Genomic DNA, 26,187 nt, shown 5'->3' on the forward strand with positions numbered 1-26,187 from the left:
TCGGAAGTTATCATGAAGTATCAAGTTACAAATCTGTGCTTTAGCAGGGTCCCCCCTTCTGCCAGTTACATTGGGTTTGTCCATCCCCTGAAAGTACCATTGTTTACATTAGTCTTACATACAACAAAAGTCCATAACGTCACGAGAAGACAATATTCAGTATCACTACAGAGAGGCAAAGAAAGCATCATCAAGTTTTAAGCAAACAGATCGCGATTGCATCAAGAGATCGGGACCTAACACAGCACAGTATGGTGCTTGACCTAACATATGGTCCCCGTTCACAGCATACTTTCTTTGTCGCTGTCTCAGTATTCCGAGCCCATGGGCGCACCTTCACTTTGTGCACCGGACCCAAGATGGAGAGAGAGAAACTGAAAAAGAAACCAGATAAAGCAAGGAACAAGAACACGCATTTCCCCGAGAGATCTGCCACCCTCCCAAAATAACCCTCCAATGTAAGTTTACCCCAAGTAGTAATCACCACTTTCATATGCAGAACCCACCCCGGGACAAGAAGAAAAAAAGAGAGAGACAAAGGCCGGGTGCTCATTTGAACAGGCCTAAACACCGTTGTGGTGCTGCTTGCTATTGTTGACAACGACAGTCACAAAGACGGCAACAACGACCAGCCAGACAGCCGAGAAGCAGCAGCCCACAATCAAGACATTGCGCCGCTGCCGCTGACTGAGCTGGCCCGTCTCGCCTCTGGTGTACCACGACAGGGCCGCGTCGAAAGTGCCCCGGTAAACCAACGGGGCGATGAAAGGGAAGATGCACAACATGCACATGAAATAGTAGTAGGCCTGGCGCCGACGCCGCGCCTCCCACGACAGGTAGGCATCCTCAGACGTAACACCAAAGGGGTGTCCGGTCTCGAAACTTATAATCTCGCGCAGGTCGGCTGTCGCTGCCACGCTAGTTCCACGAGTCAGATGTCGCTGGTCGCGAGCGACAAGGCGTGGAGATGCGAATACGGATGGCGGTCCCAGGAAGGCATGGCTGCTTCTCTCGCCAGGCTCGAGAGGGACCCTGAAGGAGCGAGATAGCGCAGATTGGGGGGTCACCATCTGGTTGCCGCTCCTATGCGACGGCACGTCGGAGACTCCACGGCTGTGTCTTATGACACCTCTCTCTATTTCCGGTCAGCACAATGGGGGTTGCGGGCAGATAAGCCCCTTTGAGTCATTACATACCTTGGGATGGTCTAGCATTATGCATGTAGCGCAGTGCGCTAGGATTGCGAGCATGGGCGGGAACGGGCTTTGTAATATGAGGCGTGAGAGGGGCCGTTCTCTGGGTTGTCCTTGAGGCGTCCATGCTCGAATTCTTGCGCGTCCTGGCACCGCTAGTAGCGGTGAGACTGTCGCGGTTCTCGGCCTCCTTTCTGAGCGCCTCACGCCTGGCGGCCTCCTCAAGACTGATCAACGGAAAGCTGAACAGGGTAGGTGATTCAGGACCAACAGATGCGACAGACTGGTGAGACTGTTGTGACTTAGTAGGGTAATGGCCGCTCCAATAAGCGCCAACGGGTTGCTCGTTCGGCATAGGTGACGAGACCTGGTGCTAACCAGCCTCGTAGCGCTGCTGCTCCGAGCTCCCCTCTGTCACCATCTCACGCTGGTTGTTGTTGCTATTGTTGTAGAGCGTCTTTCTCGTCTCATGTTCATGGGCACTGTCAACCCTCTGTGTTCCGTACCTCGGTCCAGGTCGTACAGTATTCGTCGACGAGAGAGAATCCAGGGACTCAAAGTTGGAGTTGGGCCACCCTTCCGTGTTAAGGTATTGGCTCTGCCTGCGCATGCGCCTGCTAGCGCTACGTGACCTAATCGAGGCGCTGAGCTTCTCCACGAGTGCGCTCCTAGCTGAGTTCCCGCTACTGCTAGCACTTTGATCGGGGAAAATACGACCGGCGTCCTGGAGATAGCCGTTGACACGATGGATCCTGGGTTTCGGAAGGAAAACCGGGTGCCGGTTCTCGTCCAGTGTCGGACGATTGCGAGCATTGAACGTGTGGGCCTCATCCGGGGGCTGCAGGATCCGTTCTGTTGGTGAGGACTCGTTGAAAGAAGGTGCGTAGAAGCTGCTAGTGTCCGAATAATCTGCAATGCTGCTCCCTGTGATCTTCACCGGGTGGCTCCCGCTGAGGCCAGTGGATGAGGCCAAGGCACGATTACTGTCGAACTGGTCGCTGGTCACAACAGTCTCCCAGTCCGCGGCATCGCTCATGAACGTCTGGATATCTTGCCTGCGACGCTCAGTTCCAGGCCTCTCGGAAATTCCGCTCAGGCCGATAGCTGGCTGCCCCGGGCTTTCTGCTGCGGCCGGCGGAGACCGGACAGTGATCTTCACCTCGCTAGGGCCGTCTTCATTGTCCCAATCGTACTTCACGGTTGGGGTCTGGTGAGAATGCAATCTGTTAAGGAAGGGATTCGTGCTCGAAACGTGACAAAGAGTAGCAGATTGCGGCTGCACAATACAACCAATAGCCGAAACTGTGCTATCCTCACTCACACAATGAAGCGCAGCACTGACCTCCCTCTCGCGGGAAGGCTGAAGGTAGACGGAAAAGGAACCACGATCATACTTGAATGGGTCGTCGTCCGAATCTGTTGTGCCGGCCGAGAACTCGCTGTTTGAAACGCCACGGCGACGACTGTCGCCCCCCTCGTTAGTCTGATCTTGTAGCTTTCGGGGTGTCGTTTGTCGGAGCACTGTATTGTCACCGTCAATGCTTCGCTCTACATGAGACGTAGTTGGCTGTACAGCACGCAGAGGACTGCTGGCTGCAGAATCCGTGAAAGCGTCCCTAGGTTCGCTACCTTGAATTGCGTTGATAGATATATCCGACAGCTCCTGGCAGTTGATACTGGAGTCCGCTGGCTGTGCAACGGTGCTGAGGTTGGTTTGGTCATGGCTGGAGCAGGTCGAGGATTGTCCTATATCTTCGCATGTCTGCGGTACTTCAAGCAAAGGGTCCAAAGGACGCTCACTGGCTGAACTAAAGATTTGCCAGCGGCTTTTGCCTGGACTGGAGCTGCCACCTGCTCGCCGAATACTGGAAGTGCGGAAGCTTGCACCTTGCAAGTTTGTTCTTGAGCGGCGCAGAGGATTATCGTTCGAGGAACCATCGCTAACAGCTGCGGGTTGGAGAGCCCCTGGGGATGAGGCTGATTCAACTATCGGGGAGGGGATGTAATGTTCGTAAATGTTCTCCACGGTGCTTTTAGTGTCAAAGGTTCCTGAACTGCCTGAAACATCCCTGGCACCATTGTCTAGCTGGCTTCCAGGAAGATTACTGCCCATAGAGGAGGAAGCAAGACTGGAGGCGGCTGGAGAAGGGCCGGAGGACGTGTTATCCCCTTCAGCACGTGTCAGTTCAGCTCGCGGGAAGGGTGTAAGGCATCGCGAATAAACTGGGCGGTAGGAGCTAGCAATCTCCGCCTGATCGGAGCTGGTTGGACTTTCGGCGATGCTGACTGGGCCAGATATATCGAGAGATGACGGAGATGATGATTGCTTTGGGATATCGGCGATATGATTGCCCCCAGAACGCGATGCCAACCTTGAAGTGATGGCTTGGTGCGCCTCCCCTAGATTGGTGAACAGGGGACCTTTCGGCATGATTGACTTTGGAGTCGTAGATCGAGAGACAAATGCCTTCGCCGAGTCCGGGGTCCCCGCGCAATTGTCGGGGTGGTCTTCAACCTCATGCGCTCCCTCGCGGGACATGTTCACAGTGCTTCCTGTTCGGTTCCTGTCAGTATCGGCTCCAATATTCACTCCACACCCGCTCGATTGTATGGTGATCGGGTAAAGTGTATATAGACAGCCGAATTGAGTGTCCATACCTTTAGGAGCTTGTTAACAAGTACACCTTGTAGTATGAAACTCAAACTAGTCGCTGCAAGACTGTCAGCCCCGCAAGCGCAAGGTTGTTTATCTCTAGTAGTAGTACTAACCGAAGGGCTCCTGCATCGAGGGCAAGTGCGATGGCCATTCGGCTATTAGACGCGATGGAGGGCAGGAACACGCGGCCGAGCCGCGAGGAATTGTCGTAACTCCTTGTAGCAAGAAGGATTGGTAGCTGGAACTGAAGCGGAAAACCTTAGCTGCTCTGCTGAATCTCGCCGAATTCGATCATGATAATGTGACAGGTCAATGGCGGGGTTAGAAAGACGGAAGAAGGCGAGGGCGGCGGGGAGGAACGAAAAAGTGGCGGGGTCAGGCGCTTGGGCGAAGTCACAGAGGAAAAGGAGCCTGGAGCTAAGTGACCAGCGAGATAGACTGGAAGCACCTGGGCACTCGAGATGGCGTTCGTGAAATTATTACTAAAGTTAGCCAGTTAATTTGTGCATCGAAGGTGCAGAAAAGCCCTGGTCATCTGAATTCACTTAGGCAGACGGGAATCTGCCCGGTGTTGAGCTCACCACCAAGATGGTTCAACCCCTGAGTAGGTTAGTACCTAGGTGGTTCTCCTATCTCCGCCCATTCTTCCGTTTTCAGAGTTGCCTTCTGTAGACTCAGCGTGAATTCAAAGACATGAACATCAGGAGCTGGGCCAGGCCTCCATAAGCTCTACTCTTTCACCGCAAACCACCCCGTGAAAAATCCAGCCACAGGTATCTACGCAGCCTCCCCCAACTCGAGACTTGCGAACGGGACCTCCCAAGTCCGGCACGCCCATCGGCGCTCGTATGATTCCAAGTCTTCTAAGCTACCTAGCAGTGTTAGATACTTCAAGATACGACCGCAAAACTGCATGTGATAAACGCTTCCCCCTGGTCAAAAATGCCATGTTCTAGGTACTTTCATTCTGCTTTACTATCTCCGTCCTTCTTTTCTGACTTCTTATTTTTCATCCCACTTCTTCTCTTCTCTTGGTATCATACGCTACTTCCTGTTCTTTGGTTCGCCGTTTGTCTCAATTTCTTACCATAGTAAACTCGAAGAGCTTGCTTGCTCTTCGGCTTTTTGGACCATGCGGTGACAAGTCTCGTGCATGACCTTTGCCGGGCAGGTCAACCATCGCAAACAGCTGGCAATTACTTGAGTGCGCAATCAAAGCATCAGCTGAAACCCTCTGCTCCGGCAGTTCAAGCCGGTTGCAATATGTATGGAACATTTCGAAGGCAACTTGAAGTGGTGTAAGTGAACCATTCGGGCCTGGGCGGAGCGGACGTCGTCAAAACTTGCTTATCGATAAGGATTTGCTACGATTCCTACCAGAACTGGTTAGCCGTGCATGACGTTACACAGTAAACTTGAGGCACTCCATACCGCACCTTCATAAGCCGGTCGCCCCGCTTCCCCAGGCATCCAGCCATGATTGGCTCACACGATGTCTTCCGCCCCTCTGATCCCCCACGAACCGGTCCACCCGGAAACCCGTTCCTGAGCCTTCCAAGTCCTACAAAGTAGAGTCTAGGCCGGGCGATTTGTCCTACACTACCCTAGAGAAAAGGTCTTAATAAATGCGATTCTCTATTTCCCACCTGAATTGACGAGGAAAAGGTATCCTTACTCTTGAACTTCGATTCCTCGTGTTACCACTTCGTGACATCATCGCCCAACCATCATGGCGGGTCTTTCTAACCTCCCGTTAGAGATCTTGCTCCACATCTTCTCATGTAAGTGATAAGATGACCCAGGTTCCGGTACGCTTAAGCTCGAGACGCAAGGCCGCGACGTACACAACATGTTCGCGCTAACCATATCACTCATCGTCTGTCAACAGTCCTGGACGCCCAGGAGATAACCACCCTCCAGCGGGTCTCTCGGCGATTCCACAGCGTCACCCGGGATAATGGCTTGTGGCGCGTCCGCTGCTTCGAGGAATCACCATTCCTCGAAGCACTGAACAATCGCCGGCTCATACTTGGGCCGTATCACCAGCTCTCCCAACAAAGCTTCGAGACCTCTAGTGGTGTTAGCGATACCAGCGAGGACAATCAGGGGGAAGGAGGCACCCCGTCAACCCGCGGCCCACGGAGGCGACATGTGACGGCCCTTGCGACGTCTCCTTTCAGCAATAAAGAGTCAAAAGAGCCTGAGCGCGTGCGGATCATGGCCAACTGGGACCCCAGCTTTCCCTCTGAGCGGGTGTCGTGGTACGATGAGTACATACAGCGACACGGGCCTATCGCGGTGAATTGGATGCAGAATGCCTACAACGGACAGCGAGCGTCGCCCGAGAACATTGTGGAGGCCCGTGGGGTAGCACTATATTACCCTGACGGGGTATTAGGACAAACGATCCTCGCTGTGTCGCCGCTTGATGATGGGAGTGTGTGTCTGTGGGATGTTGGGGGCACGAAAGGGAAGAGGGGCGCCATCATTGCAAGGAGCAGGCCAGGAATATTGTTGGTTGACGGTCCGGGGGCGGATAATAAGAGACGATCTAAGAGGGTTGACTCGGGCGTGACGGAGTGTGTGAGTGTGGATAGTCGGCAGCACAAGGCGTTCTTCGCTGTGCAGCATCGTAAGTCAGCCCGCTGGTCCGAGCAACATCGAGCCACATGAGCGTGATGGCTGACAAAGTGTACAGACCTCATCGAGGTCGACCTACGGCGACTGTCCGTTGTCGACTGCGAATCGTTCCCCTGGTCCATCACAGCCTTATCCGCTGCGAGCCCGACTGTGCCACTCACGGTCGGGACCAACCCCGGGATATTTCTCCATGACTACAGAACCCGCAAGCCACCATGCAACGACCAAGGCGAGGTGCTGGACGGCTTCGAGCTGATGAGTACTAAGCGGCTCTATGAGCGCAGCCTGCGGCTCATTTTCGACCCCGCACCGCCACCGGACTACGCGGCGCTGTCCCAGCCAGCGCCGTTGAGCATACTCCATCTCGAACGGCCTGGCCAAGAAGCAGACCTATCAGACGACATCTACGTGGCAGGCCGTTTCTCCAATATCTTGCATTATGACCGGCGCAAGTTCCCCCGCATCCAAGATTCTATCCATTCAGGTGCAAGTCTGTGCGGCATGACCTCACTTCCATACCCGTTTTCTAAGGAGGCCTCGGATCTGCGACGCTACGGCGGGCTATTATCGGAGGAGGTAGAAGCCTCCAAAAGCGTTGCTAGCGGGAGGACCCTGATTGCCTGTGGAGAGTACAACACCAAGGGATCTCTGGAGCTGTACGGCTTGACGTCCGATACATCGACAAGTACAAGCACGACGGGCAGCCTACGAACTTCTAACTTAAAGAATCGCCAGACTTGCGCGTCGTCCAAGCTGCTCTCCGTGGTGAACCATGGGACACGTATCGCTTTCTCGGACGCATCAGGCTACATCAAATGGGTTGAACGCGACGGGGTTACTGAGGTGCGCCGTTGTAAAATTGGACAGAGCGAGAAGAGCGAAAGTTATTCCATCTTCGCTTCAATGCCCGGGTCTGACGAGATCGCGCGGAAGTTGTTGCCGACACAACCAGCAGCTGAGGCTGGCAGCGATGATGGCAACGGCACGCGCAATGACAACAACTTGCTCTTTTGGACAGGCGACAAGCTGGGGCTGGTCACTTTCTCCTCACGGCCGGGATTCACGGCTGAGGACTTTGAAGAGGAGACCGAGACGCCTGATGCTCAGTTGTTTCTCGCTCAGAGCGAGTACAGTAAGAGAATGCGGCGGGCGCTTGAGCTCCAGGCGGACGATGTTCGGTTTGTGAGGAACCTCGGTCTCGGCAGCGGACTCCAACCAGCATCTGTTTGATCGCTCGGCTTCTGTGGTAGGTGATCGGCGGGATGTGAAGGCAGCGATGGCAGGTTCGTCAGCCAAGCGAAGCACGTGTTCAACGCACAATGCTCCAAATCTTTTTGTTTTGCATCATTACCAACAGCTGTCTCTGGATCATTGGTAGAGCGAATGAAATTTATATGCCCTCTTGTTATTGTGCCCCGAACATGCATGAGTGTTGTCAAATGACCAGCGTGGATGTTTTCCTGTGAAGCTGAGGTGTTTATGCGCATCTTAGCCAGTAGTATCAACCCTTCAAACTGGTAAGTCGTAGGTACGCTCGTACGGTAGTTATCCTGCCACATGCTTGCCTGTCCCGGTTGTCTGCCGGACGCGTTGTGGGCAGCGTCAGCCCTAGCGAGATCGGTGGACGAGAGGGTTGGCTGGCGTATGGAAGGTGCGGAGCTTCTCCGATAAGTCGAGGCGGCCAATCATCTGCTGCGCCGAAAGCCGACGAGCCAATCACCGGGGAGCTGGATCCCCTCTGAGACTCTGTCTCATCCGTCCACTCAGCTCCCTCATCACTGTCATCAGTGATGGAAGTTGGCAATGAACTGCAGTGAACCGAACAACAGCTGCTTGCCGCCCTCTGCAGCACGGCTGCATACCTTATGCATGTGCTTTTCCAGCCTGCCGCGAACAGCTCACCGCCGCCTCCACCTGGACGCGCTGTCTGGAGTCTCTGAACTCCTTTTGTTGTTTCCATCTTGTTGTCGTGCCCTGTTGGCTATCTCCGGCTCTTCCCGGTGATCACTGGTCTTGCCCGGAAACCCAGACCGCCATTCAGAACATGGGGCGGCGAGGAACGGGTTCAATGAAGTGCCCAACCTCAGGTTCCCCAGACAGCAGGCAGGATGCCCTGTTGCCACATGGACCGTCAAGCGACGTTGATCCGTGGCTGGTTCCGTTCTTGGGCTTTTTTTTAGCGCCCCATTCCTCAATTGGTGTTGCGTTGTCGGAAAAGGGCCGTCCAGGTGGCCGACCCATGTCCGGGTCTGGGTTGTGAGCAGACAGGCAGTGAGGCGAACCTAAACCTCTGTTTTGGGTCCTGTCCGACAAAGCCCCAGCTATGATCGCTTCCATCCTGGGACCGTGTTGAGCAGTCTCCTCGTTCGCTCTCGTCCATCCTATCCAAGTGTGACGGGGTTCCGCTTTTGCTCTCGGTATTATCGGACCGGCAGTGATCCTCTTGACCTGTCCTCTCTAGGACAGGAGCTGGCAACCTCGAGAGCTCCTTTGCCTTGCTGCCCGCCATATGTTTTACAACTTATGCCAGCTCTCATACCGTCTCCTAAGTATTCAGTTTTACGACAGAGACGGCATTCGTCTCTTTTGACACAGTCATCATTCTCGATCTCCGCTTCGAGCATGCCCTATGGCTCATCCGGCGGCAGGCGGGGACGACTACCCGCCGTTCCCTCCCCTTGGCGGTTACCACCATCCGGTCAAGAGGCGCATCCCCGATACCGTCGACGATGACGACCACCGCCACCTCTGGCACAAAAGACCGAAATATACGCAGCCTGCCCAGTTCGCTGAACCGGTCGCCTACAAAGCAGTGGATGAGCCGCTTCTCAGCTACACACCTCTTTACCAGCCTCGACCGCATCATGTACCCCATCGATACCCCTCCCCACTCCCTCACTTACCCTCCCCGGAACCGGCCGGTGGAGCGGCCCCGGCGATGGAGCGAACCGCATCAGGCCACTCTATCCTCCCAGACCCCACCGAACGGTGTGCCTCAACCGAGCTGCTTGAAGACCACGAAGCCGCCCAGCGAGTCCGCGACCACCTGGCCTCCTTCCGGCGGCGCAACCCGGACTCCAAACACGAGCGCATCCTCCGCAGCATTATCAACCCTCGCCCCCGCCGCCGCCGCCATCATCATCAGCACCATGGATCGCAGCCCCTCCCAGCCGACACAGCAGAGGAGGAAGATTATCCGCTCGACAACGACGCACTCGAGTCCATCTTCTCGGCCGCCAACGAGATCTTCTTCAACGGCCGCCTCAGCCAGCGCGTCACATGGGACTGGTCCCACTCGTCGAGCACTCGCTACGACAGCCGTGTGATCGGCACGACCGCCCTGCGGCGCGCTGCCGCCAGCACGCGCGGGTTTGAGACGTTGATCGTGCTCTCGTCGACGATCCTGAGGGATCCGCGGTTCAGTCGGCGGTTGCTAATCAGCACCTTCCTGCATGAGCTGATCCACAGTTATTTGTTCATCTGCTGTGGGTTCAGGGCGCGCTGGTGCGGCGGGCATACGCCCGGTTTCAGGGAAATTGCGGGGGTTATTGATGAGTGGATTGGTGAGGGGAGCGGGTTGTTTCTGAGTCGCGTGGAGGCGGACTTGGAGTTGTTCAGGATTGGCAGATGTAGACATGATCAGGAGGCGGATGGTGGTGGGTTTGGCATGGAGAGGGGAAATGCGAACAGCGAGGAGCAGGAGCTTGGGAGAGCCGTTCACGTTTATCCTTGCTCGGGAATGGTGGCTGAACAGGACGAGTATGCCGTCGACGTCGCGGCTACTCCGCCAACACCCCAGGAGGTGGTGTCGACCACGTACTTCGGGAGAGGCACCTTTCCGCGTTCCCCACCGGGTCCTGCACCCCACGAGGTGGTGCAGTTCTACAACGACCGCCCTGTCAGCCGTGACGGCGGCGGCAGAAATACCCCCGGGTGGAGGCAGCAGCACCGGGCTGTCCGTCCTCTCTACGTCTACACCGGCGCCGAGCCAATGGTGCCATACGTTTATCCGAACGGGATGCTGCAGAAGCCTTGATGTCATCACCGGGCTTCTGGCCATCTTCTTGTTTATTCCTCCTTTTCGTCTCTTTTGTCTTGAAGCGCTGCATGGTGTTGCATGGGTGGGAGGCTGGGCTCCTTGCATGGCGATGGCGTTCATAGATGTATGACAAGGCACACTTTGCATATATTAGCATTTGTAGGAGTACAATGTATCATGAGAAGAACTTCCGTTTTCTTTCACTGTCATCAACCGTGTTTGCGTGGTTACACGCTGGGATAAATGCTGTGTAGTCGGTACGAGTGAGGGTAACCGGCAGAAATGGACATAGATGGATCGCTGGCTAAGCGATACGATGGATGTAGCCCGCTTTTAAGCCTGGAGTCTCTACTTCGCATTAAATTTGCGGCGACAGGAGGATGCGAAAGTCCGCCGCTCCCTGTGGTGTGTTAGCTGTCACGGCGGTCGTGCTACATACTCGGAATCAGCCAGTAGGCCCCTTGCTCCCTTGGGGTAATGGTGGCGACGGATTCTGTGGCAGTCGAATGTGAAGGCTGGCCTGCAGTTTCGGGGCCAGTGGTTGGAAAACTGGTACTTTTCCTGAGGCGGTCGACCTCTGTCTGGAGACAGCTTCAAGTTCCTCCTAACCTTTAGTATCTATTGGAAGTCTCGACAATACATAGCCACGCTTCCCTCAAGATCCTGCCATCCTGATTTCGAGGTGAAGGCTCATAGGCTTTGATTTTACATACAACACGGGTACTGGGAGTTCCGTCTTCTCCGATACAATCGCTGACTCAAACCAGTATCCTGATAGCCCAACACACTGCATTACATCCCATACGCCTGTTCCATCCATGATCCAGCATCATTCATTCCTCATAACCTTTCGTGACAACCTGCAGCATCTCACAGCCGCCGGTACTCTTTCCCGCGGCGTCCTACGCCGCCTTACTGACCCCGCCATTCCTGTCGCCGCCGTCACCGCTATAGACGGCATCCCGACATAGCAAAGCAACCTTCTTGAAAAAGCGCCGCCACTCCAACGGATCGCCCTTGATCTTCACGAACCTCACTTCCAGGAGTTCCTGCTCCTCCGGCGACGGCAGCTGGTACCGATCCACCAGCACATCCCCGTGCAGACCCTGCCGTCTCCCGTCTAACGTCCTCACTTTCAGCATCGCCACGTGCTCGGCCTGCGGGTCCACGACGGGCGCCCGCCCCGGCTGGGGCACGTTGAGCTGGTGCAGCGCGTCGCTCAGCATCTGCACCAGCAGCGCCGGCGGCATGCAGGAGAAGAAACGCGTGAGCGAGTAGGACGGCACGATGTCTCGGAACTGGCGGGCGTGTTGCGTCAGGCTGAGGGGCACGCCGGGGGTCTGCGAGAACTGGCTCATTGTCGGCTCGTCCGCGAGGGCTTCGAGCGCGAGGTTGAAGCCCAGGCGGGACTTGGCCACGGCAGCGGCGGCGAGGGGCTGGGTGGAGGAGATGGCGTAGGTGCCTAGCGTGCGAGGCGCAGGTCGCTCCCAGTCGAAGATAGCATCGGTTAAGGGTGTTTCGGGTTGGGTGGCTGGGAGGTTGGAGGACCAGTCGTGGCTGGGTTGGGAGTCGAGATCCATTGCTTCTGGCTGCGATTGACGCTGAGAATGGGTGGGCTGGGCAGTCAGGTCGATGCGGAGGCCGGCGAGCATCTGCGCTGCCAGGGCGACGGGGTCCGAGACCATGCCGTCGGCTGTCAGGAGCGGGTTGCGGCGCGTGTACCAGGGATGCTGGCGGATTTGGGCGAAGGAAAATCGTTTGTTGGCTTCGATGTTCATCATGCCACGGAGCAGCGACAAGGCGTCGGCGGGTATTCTCCCCCAGAGGGAGTCGGTGCTGCGGCCGTTCGTCCGGACATACTCCTGGAACTCCCAGCTCCCTGAGGTCGGCTCGTCCCACGGTGTGTTGCCTACTAAGAGAACGAACAGGATGACGCCGCAGGACCAGATATCGACCAAGTCTGCCGAGTACTTCGCGCTGTTTGACGACTTTTTATCCTGCCTTGCGCACAGCAGCACCTCCGGGGCGATGTACGGCGGGCTCCCACACATAGTGCTGCTCTGCTTCCTCGCCCCCTTATACTCGAACATGGTCGCCATTCCAAAATCGGCGATCTTGAGGTTCCCGCTTTCCGACAAGAGGATGTTCTCGGGCTTGAGATCTCGGTGCGCAACGCCCTTGGAGTGCATGAAGCTGACGCCGCTGATCAGCTGCAGGAAGTAGAGGTGGGCGATATCCTCCTGTACACCGACATCTGCCTCAATCTTGTCGAAGAGGTCACCACCCTCGGCGAACTCCATGGCGATCCATCTCCACACTGCGTCCTCGCCGGTCGCGAACCACTCGATGATGTTTGGGTGCTGGCCAATATGCGAGTGCAACGACACTTCCATCGCAATCTGCTTTGCAGATATGCGCCCCTGCCTGACGGCATAGCCCTTGTGTATCAGCTTCACAGCGAAGACTGGCGATGGCGCCTCCAGGGGTATCGCTTTCTTGATCCTGGCGATCTGTCAGTGTGGGGCGCTTCAGCGTAGCGTGTAACTGGGGAGCCAGGGCAAATCTCACGATGCATATGCGCCCCTTCCAATGGTTTTGGATATGATCCGGAACGGCAGATCGCTTGGAAGAGGATCCAGTTGCGATTGCTGCATCTTGACGCTTTTAGCTGATATTCTTACATCGACAAGCGGAAGAGGCTGTTGTGTGCTTCAACAAGACTCAGGGGGCCACAGATTCCCAGAGAAATGCGTATTAAACCACCTCTGACTAGGTACTATAACAAATGGAAACAGCAGGCGTAACTAGTGCTTAGAGATTGAATTTCAAGACCGATATGGCATGAGTGGTTCTGACAAGTGGCTGATGAGACGCACTCACCATGTTCGAGATTGGCGACGCGTTAGATTGAGAGACGCGTTCTGGTCGCGTTAAGTGAATTTACCTAAGCGACTATGCCGCCAGGCGGCCATTGTTTGCCTGAGGCGTTATGACTGTACAGTGTAGACAGCTGATTGGCGGCTAGGAATTCAGTCCCGCACCGTGGTTGCTAGAGGGGCTCATTCGTCGCCTAGCGGTTGGTGGGGCAGGTGAACGTCGTGTCCGTCTGTAAACATTCCTGCCCGAATCTGGAACTGTGTGTTGCGTGCCTTCCCACTCATTTCGAACCATCGCTTTCAGCTCTTGCCGGCAACTCTAAGCTTGCGCTACAGTCTTCAAGTAAGGCTTGTCGCCTTTCAGTTACAGGTACGGATTTTTATCTTCCCCTAAACACCATTTCAATCTGCGCATCCGAACCCTAGAGATATTGACCCTTTTACCTTCAATAGTATCTGTCAAGGCATTGTGCTTTAGACCTCGCTTTTAACGTCGTCTTGGATTCCATTGCTTGAACATCTTCAGTGACCTGGTCGGCGCCTCAGGTTACGTCATGTCTTTCATCGAAGACAGCCAAAACTCCGCTCCGGACAGTGTCCAAACCAGCAAGCTTGGAGCAGCAAGGAAAGGTGCTGAGCCTGGACAAAATGCTGCGAAGAGGTCCGTCGACTCCCTGGAACGCGCGGAGATCGCCGCCCAAACACAGCGTGCGACTGACATCGGAGCCTACAGGTTGCAGACGGAGCTTATGCAGCTCATGACCTCGCCCGCGCCAGGCGTTTCCGCTTTTCCGTCAGCCGACGGCAACTTGCTCTCTTGGAGGGCTACAATCGAGGGCCCCGAAGACACGCCCTACTCCGGCCTCTCGTTCAAGCTCAGCTTCGAGTTCCCGTCCAACTATCCATATGCGCCGCCAACCGTGCTCTTCCGGACGCCTATCTACCACCCCAATGTCGACTTCTCGGGGCGCATTTGCCTTGACATCCTGAAGGACAAGTGGACCGCGGCATACAACACCCAGACCGTGCTGTTGAGCCTGCAATCTCTGCTGGGAGAACCCAACAAGTATGTAGCGCGCAGCGGATCCTTCCATTGCTCAAATGTTCAACTAACCCTTTGCAGTGCATCCCCACTAAACGGTGAAGCTGCTGAGCTGTGGGACAAGGATCCCGCTCTATTCAAGACCAAGGTCATGGACCGCCACAAGGACATTGAGGACGACTGAATGAGGCATTGGGCATGGATTCGCGTTTCCTGGTTTGGCATGGAGCATCGGAGTTCTCAGCTGCTTGTTCGGGCCTCAAGCTTCACCGGAGCATTGGTCCCCTGGTTAGGATTGCATGGCCGGGTCGGATTGCTTCATGGATATGGCATCGTTTGTCTGCTGGTGGCGCAGGTTGATTGTACATCAAGCATTGGCTTTAATGGACGTTGGTTGTCCATAAGCGTATCACCCTGAGATAATCCCAGCGCATCATTTTTAGCGCTCCCCAAGCAGCCCCATCCCCACAGCGCCTTGCCCGGTCGGTGAAATGCTTTCTGGTATCGAAGGTGCCGTGCTTTACGAACCCATGTATTCGTAATAGGAAGCTGCCAGATGCCATGCAAAAACTCCGGAAAAGCCCAATACCGCCCTGAAACCGAACCACGGCCCAATCGCGATACCCCAGTTTGGTTGCCCAACAGTTACTCCTCGACGACGACGGTGTGCAGACCCTTGGGGTTCTTGACGTTGACAGCCTGCACGTAGCTGTAGAGCTTCTCCTTGGCGCCCTCCTCGTCGTTACGTCTCCGCGAGATGCGAATGCGGAGTCTGTAAGGCACGCCCTTGACACCCTGCTCCCAGACCTTCTTGTTCAGCTGGGGGTCCAGCCGCACGTCCGTGGTGCCCTAAAAGCCATCACTGTCAGCCTCCTGCCCGTAGCCTCCAAGCCAACCGGCTCGACACCGAAGTTCTTGTGTTTTGTTTGCTCGGCATCGACTGGTTGGCGTTTGGTCGAACATACCATAGCCTTGGTCGCGAACGCCTTGATCTCCTTGATCGCGCGAGGAGCCCTCTTCTTGAACGTGACACCGTGCAACTGCCCACGCAGTCAGCATCACGAGATGTATTCAGAACATATGTCTGCAAGTCATACCCGCTTGTGCATGTGGATGGTGTACTCGCGGGCCACGACGTCGGCGATGGCCGAGCGAGTGGCCTTTCCTGAGGGCTTCTTGGACGACATTCTGGCAGTTGCTCGTTGTCAGCGGGGGCTGCAGCGTTGATGACTGGAATATTTTTGTCCTGGGATGACTCGACACGGAATTGAGGTCGGGGCTACGTACTTTGGCGACGTCTGGATCTCGTGCACTCGCAGTCGGTAGAGTGGTGTCGAGGTGTCGTCGGTTTCGCAGGGTTCGGTAAACCTACCTCTGGGGAATTTTGCACCCGATTTTCCCGCGAATTCAGCGAAAGTGCGGGCCTGGGCTCAAACTGCCCTAAAGCGGAAAGGTTGCTGTGGCTCGTGCCGGTCCCCAGCCACTGGGTGGCTGTCCAAGAAGTATTGTGCTACACAGCTGCCAGACAGCTGGCAGTGCGTCATTGCAACGCTCGGATATGCCAGCCTTGGCTCCATTCAATTTCAACTTTAATTGGAAACTTCAAGACCCACTCCTGTCAGGCATTCCTTTGCGCAAGGAAGGAGCAACCGCGACTCGGGTCTGTTTCTGTGAGCTCCGCTAATACGAAGCCAAAGCAACAAGTATCACCACTCGGTCTTCACAAGACTAACTCAACCAGTGCGCTGTGCGCACACACGTTCTTTCCGTTTCCCTGCTCCCCTGCTCCCCGAGTTCGCCAGCCTCCTCTCTACAAGACCCCGGGGTGTAGTTTCACCTCGTCATCGTGCAACACATTGCAATTTATGCAGTGGATCGCAAGTTACCCGACCGACCACAGCCACCAGTGTTCAGGAGAAGCTTTAAGGGCACAACTTGACGCGACTCGAATTTACGATCATTACCTTCCCCGTTCTCTCACCCTGACCTCACTCGGCTTCAATCAAATCACGTCTCTGTGTTCAAGATGGCGGAGCTTGGAGCAACTGATCACTCACCCCAACCTGATGTAATCAGGAACCGCCTCCCGACACTCTTTGAGGTTCTTAGCCGGCGGACGCTTCCTCCAGTAGACCTGTTCTCGTTCTACATTTATATGCGCGATCAGCAGCGCTCCGTCGACTACCTCGACTTTTGGTTGGTGTTTTCGCTTGCTCTGACCAGGATTGTGAATTGTCTAACTATATTTCAGGCTCGATGTCGCGCAACATATGTCCCTCTGCCGCCACTATGTGCGCGAGCTTCGTCGCTCGGTGCTGGTTGGCACGCCCGACCCTGACGAGAGCTCCAAGCGATCTTCGCGCATTCTGGAAGGCCTTGGTGAGATGAACCACCCTGTCGCGGGACCGTCAATGTACCAGTCGGAGAAAGAGAAAGACCAAGATGCGCAGATGTCAGCTTTCCTGCGGGAAGAGCGAGGAGAACATCAAGAATCTCCCATAAGCGGCAGCGCGAGACAGGATCGGCCAAGTCCCAACGTTAGCACGCCCCGCGAGCCGCCTACGGACTCAAACTCCCCACCTCATACGGTTGCTCGACAAGACATCAGAGCCTCTGCCGAGAAGATCCTCTACACTTTCCTCCTCCCGGGTGCGGAACGCGAAATCACTCTTCCAGGCTCGATCACGCAGGACGTCACGACAGCTATTGAGGAATTCGGTAGAGACGATCCCGAGGTATTCGATGTGGCTAAGGACTACGTCTTCCAGGCCATGGAACGCGATGCTTTCCCGGGCTTCCTCAGAATGAAAGCGCTTGGAAACCTTATTCCGCCGACACTGATCTTGCGCCTTATCGTCGGGCTTGTCTCCATGTTTGGTGGTTTCTGGGCAGCGTTCATTCTGATCTTTCTCAACGAGTCTCGGAGCGTGAGACTCTGGGTATGTAACAACGAACGTTTATCATTTCACTGCAGATGACTAATTGTTTTCGTAGCTGATCCTTCCCTTCACAATCGGCGTCTACTGCCTCGCCTCCTACCAGTACTCACTGGACCCCATCCTCGCTCTCATCGGCCTGAGCGAATATACCCCCTTCAACTTCTCTCGGGTGCGGGAACCGTACGTTCGGAAGCTTTTGGCTCGCCGAGCGCTCATGGTTCTCACAGTGACGGTCCTTATCGACGCAGCGCTCTGCGTTCTCTTCGTTCTTGTCCCAGGCAAACGGCTTTAGACGACATGGGCCTGCTCTACGGGGGTGTGAGCTGGTCTCACTCCCGACCAAAATCATCAAGAACGACGTAACCTCAACCAGGGACCGTTCTTCAATCATGACCGTCACGACCGCAGGGATTTTCTTTTACATTTTTTCCGCCTCCTGAATGGAGCGACCGGGAGGCACAAGCATTCGCATAGTTACAGGGCGGCAGGGCTAGAGGACGGACCCCGTTAGGTGTTTAGGATATCGGCGTGCGCTCTCAGCATTTATTCATCTGCCATCAGCTTTCCATGATGTTTCTCGCCACAAGCCACAGCTCCCTACTTGCTCGATGCTATTTTAGCTTTCTGATTTCCCCATTACAAGTCGCCGCCGATGTAAGATATCAAACCACCCAGCATGGTGGGCGTTTTACTAGTTAAAAGCTTAGTTCCATCCGATTGCACTGCGTTTAGTTCACTCAAATTAGTGCAGAGGATTCATAACTTCCATCATTCAAGTTTGTCAGGCGCAGTACTACGACAGGTGGCTTAGCCCCGTTCGGCACCTTCGCCGACCATGCAACGCCGAGTCCCATGTTCTCGTCACCCCCCTTAATCCCCTAATTTCCGCCGACTCACCCTTCCCTTTCCACTCGCCTCGTCATCTTCGTTATCCGTACTCATAGCGTCTTCATCCGTATCGCCGTCGTCTATTTGCCCGTTGCCTCGCTTGACAGCAGACCTCACTTCGACGTCCGTCGCCCTACCGGCGGCCCCTGTGCCGCTTGCGCTTGGGATCCCGGGTTGTGCGACGAAACCGCTGCTGCTGCCGCCAACAGTCAGCATGCTGCTCATCTCGTGCCAGGGAATGTTGTATGTGTTTCCGCCACCGCCGTTGCCGGATGATGGGCAGGATGGATTATTGATAGAAGCGGTAAGGTGACGGAAGAAGGGTATGCCTGTGGAGGCGACCGTGGCGGTGGCGGCACCAATAGAATCAGGGTGGGACATGGTAATAGGTGGTATAGACGAAGGGACTTGCCCACCCTTCTCTTCGTTTTCCACCAGCTTCCGTGTCTCCTCTGCACGGGCGGCTGCCTTGGCTGCGCGGCGGTCGGCGTCGGCTCGGAGTTGGTTCATCTGGCACGAGAGAGATTGGAGAGTCGCGTCGCACCGTCCGGCCCACGCTTGTAGCGAAGACAGAAGGCTGCCGATGGCGGTAGGCGCGACGTCGCGCAGGGGCGCTACGCTGTTGATCTGTACGAGCGAGGTCTTGGGGTTGAGCTGTGCCTTCAGCAGTCCGGCGTAGATGGCGCTGATGACTAGTTCCTCAAGGGCCTGGCGGCTCGGCAGGTCAAGGGCCTTCTGCAGCGAGGCGTAGTCGAGACGTGGTGAACCGGCATTGTCGCTGTCGCTACCCTTCTTTACGAGGGTCAAGAGCGATAGCTGGCGGAGCTTCAGGCGCTGAGCATCGTTCAGTTCTGGCAGGCCCGTGGTGGATGTGTACGTGGAGTAAGTGCCATGGCTGAAGATCTCGAGCAGGGTGAGGTACGGCGCAAACTCGTCCGACGAGCCGAGAGCCTGGACTTGCGGGGTCTGCAGGAGCTCGGTGAAGATGTATGTATTTGGGGCTGAGGTTGCCCGCACGATCAGGTCGGCTGCCGCGCGGGGGGATGTGGCTGATTTGCTAAGAGCCAGGAAGGGCTACGGGCAGTATCAGTCTCACAGATCGGTCTGTCTAAGCTCCGCTTGTTTGCCAGTCGGGAAACTGGGGAATATGGTGATGATGACGCACCTCGAGGGCATTCAGAGCTTTCGTTTGCTCCATCTTGGGTCGATTGGGACCTTACCGTACTACTTATCAAGCTCTGCCGGCCAAGAAAGCTGATGCTAGAAACGAAAAGTCGTTCAATGTCAGATTGAAGAGTTTAGGTTGGTGCTCCAAGCTGCAGGAGCCTCAAGCTGCAGCCTTCCCCTCAGCAGTTGCTTGGTGGGGTCAATCAGCGAGCTCTAGTCTGGGACACTGTAAGGCTGAGCCAGACCCGACCGGATGCTTTCAGCCCGACCGGATCCATTGCTTTCAGCCCCTGCCAGCTCTGAATCGTGGGTGGTATGGCTGGATCGACAGTGCCAAGTTCGCCACAGTACAGAGGACACCCAGTATGATTGAACTACGATAACCGTTTATTCTCGCTTCGAGCTCCTCGACCCCTCAATAGCTTCATCGAATCCCTTCGTGGTCCCTTCACAATCTCTAGCGCCAAGTGCTGCGTCAGATCTGTTTGAAACCAAACCGTCTTGGCCGCCTTCGATCCACAGCAAATTCGGACCCTTCTCTCAGCCCGGCCTGTCCCGTACACTAGCGCACTTTTAAAGCAGCAAGGGCCGCTCGCGAGCGTGCCGAGAGGGGCACACAGTGTGCGGAATGTGGAGGGCAGATGTCCCTCACGCATGCAGCTGTGTCCATATTGCGACGGGATGGGCAACCAGCCAAGGCGGAGAGGGTGCAATCAACTGAACTATTGAATATTATTGCCAGAAAAGTTGCCGTGCATGTGACCACCATCCAGCAGCTATCGGCATTCATCACGGTACTACGGGATATCAGATACAGGACTGGAACCCAGGAACATGTGTCTAGCAGGTAGATATTTCGTATAGAAGACAAGAGCGCGAGAACAGAATCATTTCTCATGCTGGGGAAGAACCGCGATCTTCCAGCAAGTCCCTCTCCCAGTGATTTCCGGCGGAATCTCCGGAGCGAAAATGGAGGATTCGAGGCTGAGTATTCTGTACTTGATGGTAAGGGAGGGTAAAGCCGGCTCGACCGGTAACGCCGGCAACACCGGCTCTAATGGCACTGCACTGGATCTGGTACATTCCGACGCCCCGTGAAAATCCCTCCTTGAATGTTCTTGAATATAACGTAGCTGAGTGTGTGGGAGGCTCTGATCGAAGTACTAATGGAAGAAGACTGAATTGGTTTAAAATGAATATCAGATATGGCTGTACATTAGTTGATACAGTGTTCAGCACTGTCGGCCGCCTGCGACAGGGGTTTGCCGCGTGCCCAGCCCACTGAGACCAGACGGAACGGGAACGGAGCTGACAAACTCGGAACCGTCGCTGCCGCGGGCGCTGTCGCGAACATTCCTATCTGGCCTTTCTTTTACGTTCTTCATTTACAAGTACACCTCTTCGTTGTTCTGTCCCAGACGCGGATTTGCCATCGCTGGAAGTTGGCCTGCTCTGGTGTTTTTTTTGTCTGAATTGGAAGTTTCGTGCTGCGCTTGATTAATCACGCTCGCGCCGTGGCAAATGTTATAGCGACGATTGCCACTACTCCCACTACTCCCACTACTCCCACTACTCCCACTACCCCAAACTCTCTCACCTCTTCAGGTTGCACAAGTGCACCCGCCAGTTTAGTTCGCGCCGGTTACCCGGACTTCAGTCAAGAAAGGGAAGCAGCACACACTTCGCCAGTATCAGGGGTGGGTTTGTAGGATGGCGCCAGCCAATATCCGCGTCCCGCCCGGAGATGGCGGATCGCTAGCCGCGCCGACGGCGCATATGGCGACGACCACCCTCAAAGTGGAGGGGATGACGTGAGTTCTGTACTGCGCCGAGGGTTGACTCTCTTTTCTAACGCTCTCTAGTTGTGGCGCATGCACCTCGGCAGTTGAAGCAGGCTTCAATGGCGTGGACGGCGTTGGCAGTGTTTCGGTCAGTCTCGTCATGGAGCGAGCGGTGGTGATGCACGATCCACAGCGGATATCGGCCGACAGGATACGGGAGATCATTGAGGACCGTGGATTCGATGCAGAAATTCTGTCGACAGACCTACCCTCCCCGGTTGCACCCCGCCCTTCATTCGGCGTGTTCCCTACGCACGGCCCAGCTACGACCATTACAACGGTGGCAATCCAGGGCATGACTTGTGGTGCCTGTACGTCGGCGGTAGAAAGTGGATTCAAAGACGTTCCCGGGGTTAAGCATTTCAGCATCTCATTGCTGTCGGAAAGAGCCGTGATCGAACACGACCCGCGCCTCGTCACCACCGAGTCGATTCGCGAGATTATCGAAGACCGGGGGTTCGACGCCGAGATTGTCGAAAGTAAGAAGAAGGAACCAGAAGGCGGGACAGCGCCGGACGGTGAAACAGCTATATCGACTGCCACCACGACCGTCGCGATTGAAGGAATGACCTGCGGCGCTTGCACATCGGCTGTTGAAGAAGGGTTCAAGAATGTGGATGGTGTCTTGCGCTTCAATATCAGCTTGCTAGCGGAGCGGGCGGTCATCACGCACGATCCGGCGAAACTTCCAGCAGACAAGATTGCGGAGATAATTGAGGACCGGGGCTTCGACGCCAAGATCCTTTCAACAACTTTCGATTCTCTCAGCCCCTCCGGCGGTACCTCGACAGCGCAGTTCAAGATCTACGGAAACCTAGATGCGACTGCTGCGGAAGTGCTTGAGGAAAGACTGAGGGCACTCCCCGGTGTCAGCACCGCAAAGCTTGTCCTCAGCACCTCCCGGCTCACCGTGGCCCACCTCCCTAATGTGACGGGCTTGCGAGCCATCGTTGAGGCGGTCGAGTCAGCTGGCTTCAATGCTTTGGTTGCAGACAACGACGACAACACGGCCCAGCTTGAGTCTCTCGCCAAGACTCGCGAGATCAATGAATGGAAGCGGGCATTCCAGATCTCGGCGTCTTTCGCTGTCCCGGTCTTGGTCATCAGCATGATCCTCCCCATGTGCTTGCCGGCCCTCGACTTTGGTTCGATGAGAATAATACCCGGCCTGTATCTCGGCGACATAATCTGTCTGGTCCTCACAATACCTGTGCAGTTCGGCATTGGGAAACGGTTCTACAAATCAGCTTGGAAGTCGATCAAGCACGGTTCACCGACCATGGATGTCCTAGTGGTTCTAGGCACATCCTGCGCATTCTTTTTCAGCGTTATGGCCATGCTCGTCTCCCTCCTTTTCCCGCCTCATACAAGGCCGAGCACCATTTTCGACACAAGCACCATGCTGATCAGCTTTATCACCCTCGGCCGCTTCTTGGAGAACCGCGCGAAGGGCCAGACCTCGAAGGCCCTCTCGCGACTCATGTCTCTTGCCCCGTCCATGGCTACCATCTATGCTGACCCAATCGCCGCGGAAAAGGCTGCTGAGGGTTGGAGCGCTGACGCCAGCGCGGAAGAGCCCAAGCAGCCTCTCGACGGCAACTCAGCCGAGGAGAAAGTGATTCCGACCGAGCTTATTCAAGTGGGGGACATTGTTATCCTTCGACCAGGAGACAAGATCCCTGCAGATGGTGTCTTGGTCCGGGGAGAAACGTACGCGGATGAGAGCATGGTCACCGGTGAGGCCATGCCGGTTCAAAAGACGAAGGGAAGTTTCTTGATCGGCGGAACCGTCAACGGCCACGGAAGGGTCGACTTTCGCGTAACACGAGCCGGTCGCGATACCCAACTCAGTCAGATCGTCAAGCTCGTGCAAGACGCGCAAACGAACCGCGCCCCCATCCAGCGGTTGGCGGACATTCTGGCGGGTTACTTTGTCCCGACCATCTTAATCCTGGGCCTCACAACCTTCCTCGTATGGATGGTCTTGAGTCATATTCTTCCGCACCCGCCCAAGATCTTCCTGGAAGAGACGAGCGGCGGCAAGATCATGGTATGCGTTCAGCTCTGTATCTCCGTCATTGTCTTTGCATGCCCCTGCGCCCTAGGTCTGGCGACTCCCACGGCCGTCATGGTGGGGACCGGTGTCGGCGCCGAAAATGGTATCCTCGTCAAGGGCGGCGCCGCCCTCGAGACCACGACCAAGATCACGCAGGTTGTGCTTGACAAGACCGGCACCATCACTTACGGAAAGATGAGCGTGGCCAACGCCACTATCGCCTCGCCGTGGAAGGATACTGACTGGCGCCGGCGGATATGGTGGACCATCGTTGGCCTCGCCGAAATGGGCAGCGAGCACCCGATCGGCAAAGCTGTTCTCCGCGCCGCCAAGACGGAGCTTGGCCTCAGCCCCGACGCGACGCTCGAAGGCAGTATCGGCGACTTCTCTGCAGCTGTTGGTAAGGGCATCAGCGCGTATGTCGAGCCGGCATCGGCCGCCGAGCGAGCCCGGTACAAGGTCCTGATCGGCAATGTCCCCTTCCTCCAGCAAAACGACGTCCACGTGCCGCAAACCGCCATCGAAGCCTCGGAGCTCGTCAGCATCGCCCGCTCCGGCAAGTCCAACGCCGGCACAACCAACATCTTCATCGCCATCGATGGCGGCTACGCAGGCCACCTCTGCCTCTCCGATACCATCAAAGAGGGCGCTGTCGCTGCCATCGCTGTCCTACACCGCATGGGCGTCAAGACCGCCATGGTGACCGGCGACCAGCGCGGCACGGCCCTCGCCGTCGCCTCCGCCGTCGGCATCCACGCGGACGACGTCTATGCCGGCGTCTCGCCAGACCAGAAGCAGGCTATCATCCGCCAGCTGCAAGCATCCGGCTCGGTCGTCGCCATGGTCGGAGACGGCATCAACGACTCGCCCGCCCTGGCCACCGCCGACGTGGGTATCGCCATGAGCTCGGGCACCGACGTGGCCATGGAGGCGGCTGACGTGGTGCTGATGAGGCCCAACAACCTGATGGACATCCCCGCGGCGCTGCACCTCGCCCGCACCATTTTCCGAAGAATCAAGATGAACATGGCCTGGGCGTGCATGTACAACGTCGTCGGCTTGCCGTTTGCTATGGGCATCTTCCTGCCGCTCGGCTGGCACATGCACCCCATGATGGCGGGCGCGGCGATGGCGGCCAGCAGCGTTAGTGTCGTGATGAGCAGCTTGTGTCTCAAGTTCTGGAAGCGGCCGCGGTGGATGGACGAGGCGGAGGCCGAGGAGAAGGGAGGGGTCATTCTTAGGAAGGGTAAAGGGTGGGGACTGATGGGCAGTGTGAGGGAGGTCGTTGGGGGGTGGTTTGGTGTTGGTGGGAGGAGGAGGAACCAGGCGGAGGGGTATGTACCGCTTGCAACGTTGGATGGGCCGGAACAGGCCGTTTGAGAAAGGGCCGAGTCTTCCCTTGCAGGCTTCAATTTTCTTATGTCTTCTTGGGTATGACTGGCGTTGGGGCGCGATTTGCCTAGGTACCTTAGGCCCGGGATGCCTCGGCACGCCCGCAGCGGTGTTGTGCTGTGTTTGTGCTTTGTTGTGGAAGCGTTTTCAGCTATATACCTCTCCGAATGTCCAATTCTCATTGTCTCTACAGTACCAATCAACAGCATCTTGCAGATCATACCAGATCACCGCTCTCCCTTCACTCCCTCACTGGGGCTTTGATGACGGGAAAGCTATCGGTAGGTGCTGCGAGACCTTAGATACAGCGCGCTAGTGAGGGAGGTAGGAACTGGCGAAGGGATTTGTACGTGGTTGGTCAAGGGCAAACCAGGTGACGATGAAGTCAAGCCCAGCAAGGAAGATACAGGATAACGGAGAGAGCACAACATTCATGCTGAAGTTTGGATTCTTCAGGGCATATTTCCTATTGTATCATTATCCCAAGTCCTCCTCCTTTAGCCACGGTGACTTGCTGTCACGAGTTCGACTGTCTACCCATCTCCCCAGACTCAAGATTATTCTAGGTCGGCCCTAGTACTCTTGCTACTGCCCTTCCCGCTGAGTCACGCAAGCAAACCCATGCAAATTGCAGGCTTCGCCTAACTTGCATCCGCAGTGCTGTACCGAAATATTGATCCGTGGATCCCCGAACTACGCCGCGGAGATCACCTGCGCTTTTGACACGGCAAGTAGACGGCGGTTCGAACATCCGTTGCGAGGTAGGACATATTCCTAGGCTTCGCCTAAATACCTAGGCGTGCTGGTGGCATCTTCGAGTCTCCAGACTCGAAGCTCTGGCGTTCTTGTTCATAGAAGATCCGCCGTTTAGAAGCCCGGTTGGATGTAGGCCTTCATCGCCTTGACCGCGTCCCCGTCGTGCGCCTTGAGCAGTTCGGTAACCTTAGCCTTGGGCAGCTCGAGCTCCTCGACCTGTTTGAGCGAATGCCTGGTCAGCCAACGCATCCCTTTATTACGAACTTGTTCCTTCACCTGCGGCTGCATCAATCAGGAATCAGGATACGCACCAGCAAGGTCACATCCGCCGCGTCCACCTTGACCTTCTTGGTCTCCTTCTTGTCCGTGCTGCCGCCTAGCGCATTCATGGCATTCTTGACGGCCTCCTGGTCGACCTCCCGGCCCGGGGCAGCCTCGTCATCGCCGCGTGCGTCGAGCTTCGAGAGGGCCGCAGCCGCCTTGCGGTCCTCGGCCGACTTGGCGGTTGATTGGACCTCGTCTTCGACGTCGCCCGAGGTAGCGCCCTCCACGATGTCGGCGGGTTGTCTGTCTTCGGCCATGGTGATGAAATGTGGTTGAGGGTGGGCAAGGGAGCTTGTGCCTGATGTGGGACCCTGCGTCGAGAGCTTGAGCTCAAAGAGGTCAACAAAATGGGCTCTGGGTCAATGTGGGGGAGGGGCA

At 56.0% G+C, this 26,187-nt stretch overlaps 10 protein-coding genes across 10 annotated transcripts; 5 read left to right on the forward strand and 5 right to left on the reverse strand.

Moving 5' to 3' along the window:
* Window positions 1-563: 563 nt before the first annotated feature.
* B0T15DRAFT_506420 (uncharacterized protein) lies at window positions 564-3,131 on the reverse strand (the record flags this gene model as incomplete). Its single annotated transcript, XM_062867576.1, has 6 exons — window positions 564-1,135; window positions 1,197-1,485; window positions 1,717-2,469; window positions 2,536-2,741; window positions 2,823-2,955; window positions 2,994-3,131. The coding sequence occupies 6 exons, from the start codon at window positions 3,129-3,131 to the stop codon at window positions 564-566; spliced, it is 2,091 nt and encodes a 696-aa protein (XP_062725453.1).
* A 2,021-nt stretch (window positions 3,132-5,152) lies between these two features.
* On the forward strand, window positions 5,153-7,901 carry B0T15DRAFT_516157 (uncharacterized protein). Its single transcript, XM_062868241.1, has 4 exons — window positions 5,153-5,221; window positions 5,285-5,630; window positions 5,738-6,481; window positions 6,548-7,901. The coding sequence occupies exons 2-4, from the start codon at window positions 5,579-5,581 to the stop codon at window positions 7,717-7,719; spliced, it is 1,968 nt and encodes a 655-aa protein (XP_062725454.1). The 5' UTR covers window positions 5,153-5,221; window positions 5,285-5,578; the 3' UTR covers window positions 7,720-7,901.
* An 882-nt stretch (window positions 7,902-8,783) lies between these two features.
* Window positions 8,784-10,640, forward strand: B0T15DRAFT_11460 (uncharacterized protein). The gene has a single exon (XM_062861541.1). The coding sequence runs from the start codon at window positions 9,119-9,121 to the stop codon at window positions 10,523-10,525; it is 1,407 nt and encodes a 468-aa protein (XP_062725455.1). The 5' UTR covers window positions 8,784-9,118; the 3' UTR covers window positions 10,526-10,640.
* Window positions 10,641-11,430: 790 nt separating this feature from the next.
* On the reverse strand, window positions 11,431-13,269 carry B0T15DRAFT_545627 (kinase-like domain-containing protein; the record flags this gene model as incomplete). The annotated part of the gene is made up of 2 exons (XM_062870134.1): window positions 13,097-13,269; window positions 11,431-13,030 (listed from the first exon to the last, which is right to left on the reverse strand). Exons 1-2 carry the CDS (start codon window positions 13,180-13,182, stop codon window positions 11,431-11,433), a joined length of 1,686 nt encoding a protein of 561 aa, XP_062725456.1. The 5' UTR covers window positions 13,183-13,269.
* A 689-nt stretch (window positions 13,270-13,958) lies between these two features.
* Window positions 13,959-14,630, forward strand: B0T15DRAFT_481283 (ubiquitin-conjugating enzyme/RWD-like protein; the record flags this gene model as incomplete). The annotated part of the gene is made up of 3 exons (XM_062866014.1): window positions 13,959-14,065; window positions 14,138-14,470; window positions 14,528-14,630. 3 exons carry the CDS (start codon window positions 13,959-13,961, stop codon window positions 14,628-14,630), a joined length of 543 nt encoding a protein of 180 aa, XP_062725457.1.
* A 461-nt stretch (window positions 14,631-15,091) lies between these two features.
* On the reverse strand, window positions 15,092-15,633 carry B0T15DRAFT_386892 (ribosomal protein L31e-domain-containing protein; the record flags this gene model as incomplete). The annotated part of the gene is made up of 3 exons (XM_062864352.1): window positions 15,092-15,295; window positions 15,412-15,486; window positions 15,544-15,633. 3 exons carry the CDS (start codon window positions 15,631-15,633, stop codon window positions 15,092-15,094), a joined length of 369 nt encoding a protein of 122 aa, XP_062725458.1.
* Window positions 15,634-16,301: 668 nt separating this feature from the next.
* B0T15DRAFT_11604 (RGS domain-containing protein) lies at window positions 16,302-17,966 on the forward strand. The gene is made up of 3 exons (XM_062861556.1): window positions 16,302-16,642; window positions 16,698-17,385; window positions 17,441-17,966. The coding sequence occupies exons 1-3, from the start codon at window positions 16,473-16,475 to the stop codon at window positions 17,675-17,677; spliced, it is 1,095 nt and encodes a 364-aa protein (XP_062725459.1). The 5' UTR covers window positions 16,302-16,472; the 3' UTR covers window positions 17,678-17,966.
* B0T15DRAFT_545635 (uncharacterized protein) lies at window positions 17,967-19,471 on the reverse strand (the record flags this gene model as incomplete). Its single annotated transcript, XM_062870135.1, has 2 exons — window positions 17,967-19,347; window positions 19,439-19,471. The coding sequence occupies 2 exons, from the start codon at window positions 19,469-19,471 to the stop codon at window positions 18,256-18,258; spliced, it is 1,125 nt and encodes a 374-aa protein (XP_062725460.1). The 3' UTR covers window positions 17,967-18,255.
* A 1,273-nt stretch (window positions 19,472-20,744) lies between these two features.
* On the forward strand, window positions 20,745-24,913 carry B0T15DRAFT_11608 (E1-E2 ATPase-domain-containing protein). The gene is made up of 2 exons (XM_062861557.1): window positions 20,745-21,251; window positions 21,303-24,913. The coding sequence occupies exons 1-2, from the start codon at window positions 21,151-21,153 to the stop codon at window positions 24,715-24,717; spliced, it is 3,516 nt and encodes a 1,171-aa protein (XP_062725461.1). The 5' UTR covers window positions 20,745-21,150; the 3' UTR covers window positions 24,718-24,913.
* A 683-nt stretch (window positions 24,914-25,596) lies between these two features.
* On the reverse strand, window positions 25,597-26,066 carry B0T15DRAFT_506429 (uncharacterized protein; the record flags this gene model as incomplete). The annotated part of the gene is made up of 2 exons (XM_062867577.1): window positions 25,597-25,701; window positions 25,797-26,066. 2 exons carry the CDS (start codon window positions 26,064-26,066, stop codon window positions 25,597-25,599), a joined length of 375 nt encoding a protein of 124 aa, XP_062725462.1.
* Between the last annotated feature and the right edge of the window lie 121 nt (window positions 26,067-26,187).

Source organism: Chaetomium strumarium (genome assembly GCF_033439665.1).
Source record: "Chaetomium strumarium strain CBS 333.67 chromosome Unknown B0T15scaffold_1, whole genome shotgun sequence".
Taxonomy (NCBI): Eukaryota; Fungi; Ascomycota; class Sordariomycetes; order Sordariales; family Chaetomiaceae; genus Chaetomium; species Chaetomium strumarium.